The sequence below is a fragment of the Pseudorasbora parva genome, chromosome 8, assembly GCF_024679245.1.
Source record: "Pseudorasbora parva isolate DD20220531a chromosome 8, ASM2467924v1, whole genome shotgun sequence".
NCBI classification, from domain to species: Eukaryota; Metazoa; Chordata; class Actinopteri; order Cypriniformes; family Gobionidae; genus Pseudorasbora; species Pseudorasbora parva.
Window position 1 is genome coordinate 14,728,112 of NC_090179.1, and position 10,530 is coordinate 14,738,641.

Genomic DNA, 10,530 nt, shown 5'->3' on the forward strand with positions numbered 1-10,530 from the left:
TGGAGGGCGGAGCTTCAGGCCAAAACACAACATGACAACATCAACATCAGTTGAGGGCTACAACAACAACTTTTAAATGACAATATCCTGGACGGACTACTGTTGTCAGTTAGCCTGACGTGGTCATACTCAATTCTAGTCAGAATATGAGTCTGAAACTGCTCCATTGGGCTGTGATTATGGGGCGTGTTTCAACCGAACCAGGAAAGACATCAATTGGACAGACCGACAACCAATCAGAGCAACGAAGCCACGCATTTGTTGTCAAATGTCAACAGAGCTCAACTGCACTGTGTTGCCAAGTCCGCATTTTTTCCCCCGCTGGTTGTTTGCCATGTCTGCTTGTTGAAGCGACTATTATGTGATATATAGACCCATGAATGCAAATTTTAGCAGGCAACCTTGCCAAAATAACACAGTGGCTCTCACAGGGCTGAGTTCGGCTGGCATCCAGGCTAGTTGTCAGTGATATATATTTGAAATTAACATGATTTCTTAAAGTCTAGTGACATATCAGGGCCATTTTATGATTTATTGAAATACATATCTTACATACAGCTCCTTTAAAAATACTAGGTGGTATACAGTATAAATTATGAAGTTTTAATTATTGCAAACAACGTTTTTATGCAACTATTCTGCCTCCTAGTGTTTAAAATGTACTACTGCATGGCCAATACCTGCAACTAAACCCCCCACAAACAGCATCTCTCTTGAGAGGTGTCTAGTTAGTCAGTTTGACCTGTCATTGGTCCGTGGAAGACATCTACTTATGAAAGTGACGGGTCTGCACTGTCTCCTCCAATTGGCTGAGACACCGAGTCTAATGAGATAAGAGCTTACCCCCTGCAGCTGAGAGCTGAGCTAGACTCCACACAGCAGACACTGGGCAGTCATGGGACAAAAGGGTTGCCGTTTCTCTCTCCTCCTGTTCTCTCCTGTACAGGTAGGGATATTCATTTAGGATTTTACAGTGCAAGAGAATCTTAAGCCTCTTGTTTTTTTTCTGTGGTGTTTTAAGTTGCTGTTTCTTGAGGTGCATATCTATTTCACTTCCGTCATATGGATATTAGCTTGATAAATCACCTGATCATTATGATTTAGATAATTTCTTAACTTTTTAGTTTGTTGAGATTAGGCTGATTTATTTTAGGCAGCACCAGTGTAATATAAACTAGTCCTAATCTGTGTCCAATAGTGTATGGAAGAGGTTAAACATGGGTAAGACACAGCATCTGTGTAGTCAAGATAAATTATTTTAAGAACTTAGATACTAAATGGTCTTATAAATGTGTATTTTAATTGCCATTCATTTTTACCCCCCCCCCCTTATTTATTTATAAATAAATAAAATAAATAAAAATAAATTCTACTGACAGTGTTGTACTGTCATTCATTTCTTAACTTTTTTTAAATTTTATCTTAACTAATAATATAATATAATATAATATAATATAATATAAAATAAATAATACAAAAATAGCACCAGCTCAAGGCAAGTCGAGTTCAAGCCCTATTTAACAAAGTTAAAAGTCAACAAATAAAATTAAAATGTAATAAAATTAATGTATTAAGAATATATATATATATAATATATATATGTGTGTGTGTGTGTGTGTGTGTGTGTGTGTGTGTGTGTGTGTGTGTGTGTGTGTGCATATATATGTGTATATATATATATATATATATACACACACACACACATATATATATATATATATACACACACACATATATATATGCATACACACACACACACACACACACACACACACATATATATATACATATATTCTCAATACATTATTTTATTACATTTTAATTTTGTTTAACTTTGTTAAATAGGGCTTGAACTCGACTTGCCTTGAGCTGGTTCTATTTTTGTATTATTTATATTTTATTTATATTTATATTATATTAGTTATATTTATTTTATTTTTATATTTAGTTTTATTTAATTTCAGTGATTTTGTTTTGTACTTTTGTCTTTTTTATTAATAGTTTTCTTTGATTTGTATTTATTTGTTTTGGTTTATTTCGTTTTAGTTATTTTAGTACTTCAAGTTAAACAAAACCCCCCAAAAATGAGCAAGTTGCTTAGCAACTATATATGAAACAAAATAAGTTTAGTTTTTTTTTTCAACATATATTTTATTTCAGTTAACGTTTATTTGTATTGTATTGTTTTAGTGTTAATAATCGTGCCTTTCCTCCATCATGTCTTTAGCACCACACTGCCCTCTGTGCCACCAAACATACAGTAGTTAATAATAAGTAAGGTAATTGTTCATATAATTCCCACAACTGTATGTGTGTCTCCTCATTATTGAGTTGCATAATATTTATATCTGCATGAGATCATTCTCTGCTCTCCAGATATCAACCTTTAAAAACCCATATCAGTTGACCACTATAGCTTTGTCTCTATTAAAGCACATTTTTAAAACATTCCTTTCTTTTCTCTTTCAGGCAAATCTTGCTCTTTCTCCAACTGTCCTGCTCTCCCCACCCAAAAGCCCAGAGTCTAAACAGCCACCCACTGCGTCCTGCCCCATCAGCCCCTGCAGCTCTGTGAGCTCCGCCCTGCAGCCCATTCATCTGTCCTGTGAAGATGAGGCGCCGGTTAGCTTCGAGCAGCCGGTCGAGGGCACACCCCTGCCCAACATCAACAAGGTCAACTGGCTTAATATCACTTTTAATATCAAGTGGAACAAAACACATTGTAATAGTTTTCTTCACTCTTGTTTGGGAATGTATCTGCAATGTGACACAAATCTGTCCTTCAGAATGAAAATTTGGTTCATGTAAACAAAGTGACATTCACTTACATTCAGTACAAAATGTTTACACTAAGTAAACCATGGCTGACACAAATTCCTTACTTCAGAACAGTGGAAATATACGCTCCTACAGCGATGGTGAAAAATAAATAAGACGGGAACAGGGCCGTACCCAGGATTTTCTAAATACCGAGGTCCAAATATGAATTTTGGAGGGTTTGAAAAAAAAACATTTCCCTCCTTTACATATGCATTTTAAGACATAAGAAAATCAAAGAATCAGCTAACTGTAGCTTTAAAACCATGTCAGTGTGCAGTATAAATTATTTTGAGAAGACAACAGATTTTTATAAATGAGAATCTGGTTAAATGTTGCAAAAAAATTAGACTCCAAATTAGAAAATCTGTTTTGTTGTTAAATTGAGCCAAAGACGACATATGTGTGACTCCGTCTTTGAAAACCTAGCTGAAGTTAACTTTTGTGATTTACATTATGTAAAGAACATTATTTGAACAAATAACCTTGATATATTTAATGTTGAATGAGTAAGATCATGTCAAAGATAGAAATCAATGTGAAAATATAACCAATGAGTGATATCAAAATGTGATGCTCCTAATCTCAATATTAGATTATGAGACTTTAGCCTGGATTTCACAGACAAGAATCACATTATGTGTAGCAATTAGGAATATATTGTAGGCTTATGCTTTTTCTATTCTGAGCACAGTGGGCTACCTGCTCTTTCTGTCTCATCACCATCATCTTCTCTCTTTCTTTTTTCCCCAGTCTCCTTCTCTTGCCCTGTATCTTTTCTCTTTTCAAAGCTGAGCTTTGTTTGAAGCAGTCTTTTCATTTTCGTCTGTATCAGTAAAAACAAAGTTGTAAATGTAAATTTACTAAAGGCTTCCAAGATAACCAGGTCAAGAAAACGTTATTAGTTTGCATCCCTGATTATTAAGCGCTTTCGCGGTTGTTCGAAGCGCCGGTTGGTGGTTGTGGCATTTGTCCCGCCTCTCCTCCACTATGATTGGACATTGATGTTCACCCAAAGTTGAACTGTGGGCGCTCAACGCGTAAAAATGGACAAAACCTGCCAGCTGTTGGCGCTATTGAAAAGTGCGGCGCATCCATTGGAATGGCTAAATGACTAAATGATCTCGCCGGGTGAGGCGAGAACACCTGTTTGTACACGCTGCCTTAATAGGCTATTATTTTGCAACTTCTATTATGTACACCTCAGAGAATTACCGAGGTCCGGACCTCGGGGACCTCAATGGTGGGTACGGCCCTGGACGGGGGGAAGATGCAAAGATGTTTCACAAGAGACTTTTGCGAGAAAATGCAACGTTGCATGGGGGTTACGCAATACTTTTGCGAGAGAATACAGATTTTCTTGGGGGAACGCTATACTTTTGCAAGAAAATGCAAACACTTGCAAGTGAATAACATTTTTGGGGGAGAAACGCAAAAGCGGTTCTTTTGCGAGAGATTTCTACGTTTCATTGGAAATGTAAACGTTTGCTAGAGAATACAGATTTTTTTAGAGGATTGCTATTTTTTGGAGAAAATGCAGTTTCAAGAGAATACAGATTTTCTTGGGGGAACGCTATACTTTTGCTTGAAAATGCAAAGTTTAATGGGGAACGTAATAATTTACTGTGAAAATGCAAAGGTTTTTTTTGGGGGGGGGGGGGGGGGCAATAATTTTGCGAGAGAATGCAGGAGATTATGATGATAAAACAGTTAGAGGAAACTGGCTAGTCTGGCTTTACCAAACAGTAAGGAAAGCGCTCTAGTCAAACTGTAAATTTAAAGAAACGCTATTGGCTTTTTCAAAAAAGGGGAGGAGCTGCTAACAGCTGGGAGCCGTTTCAGAGTGAAATCACGTCAACACATTGAATAATGTGGGGCGTTTCAAGGCACTTCAGTGGGCCTTTAAGAATGACTTCAGTGCCGTTCTTTTCCCAGAGAAAAGCCCAACTTCAAGTCTTCCAGAGTCACGGCCAAAGCCGATTCGAAAGACCGCCGTTCGCTAGTTTCTTTGTTTACAAGAAGCACGAGAACCTGTCGCAACTCTGCCAACATTATGTTAAGCCTGCCCAGCGACTCTACACGATATAGAGTTTGCTTTTTCCAGGTCGCAAGCCAACAAAGAGTTGCTAGACGTCCTGACTGCAAAGTAGATTTGCTGCACTAGGGTTTTCTCACAAAAGCATTGTGTTCCCCAAGAAAATCTGTATTCTCTCACGATAAGTATTGCATTCCCCCATGCAATTTGTATTCTTTTGTACAACATTTGCATTTTTTCACAAAAGTATTGTGTTCCCCCATGAAACTTTGCAATTTCCTCTCATCTTCATTTTTTTCACCATCACTGTGTCCCTTTAGGAGCTCAGTACATTTCCACTGTTCTGCCGTAAGGAATTTGTGTCAGCCATGGTTTACTTGTACTGTACTGAACGTAAGTGAATGTCACTTCTTTACCTGAACCTAATTTTCTTTCTGAAGGACAGGTTTGTGCCACGTTGCAAGTATGTTTGGCTCTTGCTAAATTATTGCGCTCCCCCATGAAACTGCATTTTCGCGCAAAAGTCTCAAGGGAACGCAATACTTTTTCAAGAAAACAGAAAGTTTTACTCCCAGCTAATTTTTTTGTTCATCCCTATTTAAATATATTTAAACCATTTCTGTCACTATATTGTTATACGTATATGAATTTCAAACATACTGTGACAGGATTAGGATTGAATCAGTAAATAATTACTGGCACTTCGCAGGGCTGCAAACACGTATACATATATGACCGCAAGGGATAAATTAACTTGAACTGGTAGTTAAAAACCTGGATTTGTTGCAGACTAATGTGAAGGGCAAAACCTGATCTCTTGAAAGTTCAGCAGTAACCTCTTAGAGTCTTGCTGTTTCTCAGCGAATCTCTGATGTGTGCAGAACGAGATCTGATGACACCAGTGAGAAGGAGCAGGTCCCTTTGCGTGCATCCAGTTATTGTGTGCTTAAGCTCTGCGTAAGCCTATAGAGACTCTCCATGCACCGCCCGAGTACATAACAGGGTTTGAGAACTGTAATCCAATCAGGCCACTTCTGCATTTCACCATCTGTACTTCTCCTAAGGGCATTCACAGCAGAATCCAACTCATGACTACTTATGTTAAATAAGTATTTAGCTGGTGAATAATGCTATATGGCTATGCAGTATACATACCGAACACACTGCATTGAAAACTAATGCCATTTGGCTCAACTTAACCTTACGGTTTCAGTGTGACAAAAGAATGGGTAGTCAAATCAACCGCGAATTTGAACTTTTCTTTGACCTGAACCATTCGGAAATGTTTATCATTGCATATTTTATACTGCATCATGCAGTGTTCTTAAATAGGGTTAATGTGATTTCACCAAGTACAACATGATCCTGTATCAACATCTTTGTTGATCCTGGAACAACATTCCAATCAAACTGAGGGACAAGTTTACAGTTTATGTCAAGTTTAGGCTTACAATCAGGGTTTGGGTGCTTCTTCATCAGTGTTATTCAACATAATTTTCCTCTGATTTGAGGGAGAAGTTATGGGTAGGGTTAAGCATAGGGGTAGTTGTAGGGTTAGGACTACATTTTAGGACAGCAATGCTGTCTTATTTGGGAAAATCAGTGATCCTTAGATAGGCTGTAACAGGGAACGTTCTCAGGACTTTGGCTAACTTTCTGGAAAGGTTCTCTCAAAATGATGAACAAAAGTATTTCTAGTAACATTGATAAAATGTTTGTTCAAACATATCCGGTCCTTAACAATGTTCTCAAAACGTTAGCACACCATAGTTTTTTTATTCATAGATTAAAAAAACGGAAACGTAACTAATGTTACTAGTTTTCAGAAAGTTTATAGAAGACTGAAAATGAATGTTTCAATACTGTTTGCAAAATTCTAAAATGAAATGTTCTCTTAAAATTTGCATAACAAAAATAAATAAATAAATAAATAAAATAACGAATGAACTTATACACTGTAAATTTTTTTTTGATTTTTGTTGGTTTAACTTAAAAAAGTAAGTAACCTTGTTGCCTTAAAATGTTGTGTTTATTGAACTTAAAAATTTGAGTTGATACAATGAAGGAAATTTGTTCAGTAAATAGAAACTCAAAATATTTTGGTATCTGCACCACATAAAAAATGTGATAAATCATGAAAATAGCACTATTTGGCATGTTTCACTGCGTCATCAGAAATAAAACACACACAATTACCCAATATGCTTACAAAATATTTTAATAATATTTTAATAAAGGTTGTCGAATCTCCAAAAATGTTCATTGTATTAACTCAAAATTTTAATTACAATGAACTCAAAATTTTAAGGCAACCAGGTAACTTTTTTTCGAAATATTTTTTTACAGTGTATTTACATATATCCTGTATAAACCTTCTAATATTTAAGCAACCGAATCAGATCTAATGATGCCTTATTTGCAAATGTATTTGATCTCTTTTGATCTTATCTGACCATAAAGGTTTGCAAAAAGGTCATCAGGATTCAGGTTGTTTCATTATCACTGAATTATTTTCAGCAATAAAAACAGTCAGACAAACTGATATTCACCTAAAATACAATGTAGGAGACAAAACCTGCACATGTATTTTACAATTTGTCAGCAATGAAACGGCTCAACTCTACTGCAGTATAGTATTTACATACAGTAAATATATTTAAAACAAAAAAAAAATTTGACTTTTTTTTGCCCCTGATGTAGTGTACACTGCTGTATCAGTACACTAGGATTATATTCTATACATAGTTACTGTAGGTTTTCAATGGTTGCTCTGAGTTCAGGTTTAACGTAAAACTGCTAAATCCTACTTTTGTTGTATGTCCTTAAAATCTAGTATAATCCAATACTGGAGAGCTGTCAGTCAAGAGCAACACAACAGCAAAGCCTAATCTTAGGGATCATTTCAAGGCATCATATGTGCGCCGCGTACACACAGGCTGTGCCAGAAGCAAGGCAGGAACATTATACTGCCTTCTAACTACGATAAATATGTATCTGTCACAGAAATTCATCCCAGAATGCATTGTGACAGGCTCAACCAGGATAATTGACTATAGTCAAAAAGTATGTTGATTATAAAGTTGCTTTTATTCTACTTAGTACTGAAAAGTATTGATAAAAATAGTTCAGTTTAATTAAAAATAAATAACTTTTTATTTATCAGTTTTACCACACTAATCAGGGTGTAGGGGGTCTAAATTTCAGTAGGGTGACCAAATTTCCTGTTTTCAAGTCTTGTCCTGGCTGTTTTTTATAAAGTGATGAAAATGTCCTGGTTTTAATGGATTGACATTAATAAGGCATCTTTGAGTAAACTTCAAGTATCATTGGAGTATCTCATTGCAGGGCAGAGTGTCCTGGTTTTTGCTAATCAAAATATGGTCAGTGACAAAATAAATTACAGATTACTGGGGAACCCATTTATTTTTTCCAATGAATGACTCGATGCACTTAGTCCTGGCAAATCATAAATATTTGGTTACAGCCTTCATTTTACCCAATATTTGTGTGTTCTGATTTTGTGTATTCATTCCACAGAGTCGAGCTAGGCTGTCTTTCAAGCGACGGCTTCCCACACGGCTGCACAGGAAGTCAGCCTGCGACGAGACAAAAATGAACGAAGGATATGACTCTCCATTTCAGCCACATAATCAACAGCAGAATGGGGATGCAGGGGAATTGATCAGTGGGCCTTTGCAGGAGAATACAGCAGATAAAACAGACTCTGCTCAAGCCATCGATGACCCACAGGAGGAAAAAGACAGGACAGAGCACAGAGATGTACCCCAAGAAAATGAGTGGACTGAAGTAACCCACACAGGAAAAGTGGAGGAAGTAACTGGAGGAGGATTTGAACCTTCTGACTGTAAACAGGCCCAAGAAGAAGGGGAGAAAGTGACAGAAGAGGGCTTGGCAGAAGTGCTGGATGCAGAGAACAACTCCGAATAGATGTAATGGATCCAAAATGGATTATTTTGCAAGATAAGCATTATTAATGAAGTTTCTAAAAAACACACTCCAGGATGGATGAAGATCGACAGTGTCTGGTTCCCAGGACTGGATTCTTCTCTTTTAGGATTGTGGATTTGAGGACTTAATATAATGCTAAAGCAAATAGCACACAAAAGTTTAGACTTTATGAACTCATTTTCATGACAATTTACGTTTTGGCGTGTTGGTGGTGAATTTGTATGATCTCATTTGTTTGTTTTCGTGTGATTTCGTATGAACCTGGAAACTTGTTTTCACACAAATCCCCTTGTATTATTCATACGAATTTTGCCACCAATTCGCCAACATTTTAATAAAATTCAGAGTTTTAGACTTATCATCTTCAGATCTGAAATATAACATGGTCAGACTTGTGGCTTTAGCTGTGGTGCATTTCTAGATTTCTCCAAGGCCCACTTGTATTGTGTATGAAACATATTTCATACAAATAAATTTCTAATAACTTTACAAAAATTTGAAGCTTATTATAGCTTTTTTTGATTACAAAAAATATTATCATTTTGACTTTACAGTAAACTGCTAGGTGTCTGCTTTCAAATGAGACCATAATTATGCTTTTAGTGAAAAGGATTCACAGACTGTATTTGTTTTAGTCTGAGTATGCATTTCTTAGGATTTTTTTCAAAAGTTGGGATTCAGCTTAACAGGTTAAATAGTTACATTTTCTCATGAGCTTGGATTGGATTTGAGTTTTCATTCATACCGTAGGGTTATTCATACGCCTCAATATTCTTGCTTTCATATACTGTACTTTCTAGTAAACTTATATGTTGAATTCTTATTTGCTGTTCATAAAATGAGAACGCTTTCAGCTTTAGAGAGCATTCTCCATTTTTTTAAAGCTTTTTTCGAGCCTTTACCCTGTATGAATATTTATGTTAGTTTATGACTTGTGACAAGACAAATATCACTGAAATAAGCGCTTTAAACTATCTCTCATGCCTCTGCGGCAGGCCTAGGCTCTGTAAATAGCAAAAAACAGATACACTCTGTAAATGATTTTTGAGTGTTTAGGTTTGCTGTCATTGGAGGACGTTTGGAGAGTGTGTAGTTGTGAAATCAGAAGACACTGCACTTTTACTTTCTGATGGTTGAAGTTTTCTTTTTGTTAAATCCTGCAAAGATGCAATGAGCTAAATACAAACAAAATATGGCAGAGATATTGCAAAAGCCAAATTTACAAGCAGTCTCCATTGCTATGCAAATATACTTTATTTTTAAATGAAAAGCCTGAGATGTATCACTGTGACTGCAAAGCTACTGTACTGTACTGCAATGACCTTTTATTAGCCATATAAGACTGAATAAAGAGCTTTATTTACAAAGAGCTTTGCTTTTTTACTGTATTTTAGGGTTTGTAATGGTTCAACTTTAACAATATATTGCTATTTTTATCACTATAAAAGTATTAGTTCACCAGAAATCAAAAATTGTCATCATTTACAACTCTACCTTCTGTGAAACCCAAGAGTTATTTAGCACAATGGCCTTTCAATACAATGAAAGTGAAAAATACCAAACAAATCACAAAAATTAAGGTTTCAGGTGAGAAAGTGCCTACATTTTCTTTGCTGGCTGAATTCAGTGCTTCAAAAAGTGCTCAAAATGCACTTTTAGTGTCCACAAGGGGGCCGGAACACACCTGTATTTACTATAGAAAAACTTGA

At 36.1% G+C, this 10,530-nt stretch overlaps 1 protein-coding gene across 3 annotated transcripts in view; it reads left to right on the forward strand.

Annotated features, from left to right (window-relative positions):
• The window catches only part of zgc:153184 (uncharacterized protein LOC751652 homolog), a 38,817-nt gene extending 28,635 nt beyond the window's left edge, over positions 1–10,182 (forward strand). For all 3 annotated transcript variants that reach the window (XM_067450183.1, XM_067450185.1, XM_067450184.1), the window contains 2 exons: positions 2,470–2,673; positions 8,390–10,182. In XM_067450183.1, coding sequence (XP_067306284.1) covers positions 2,470–2,673; positions 8,390–8,800 — 615 coding nt within the window. In that variant the 3' untranslated portion in view covers positions 8,801–10,182. The remainder of the gene's footprint in view (positions 1–2,469; positions 2,674–8,389) is intronic.
• Positions 10,183–10,530: the final 348 nt, after the last annotated feature.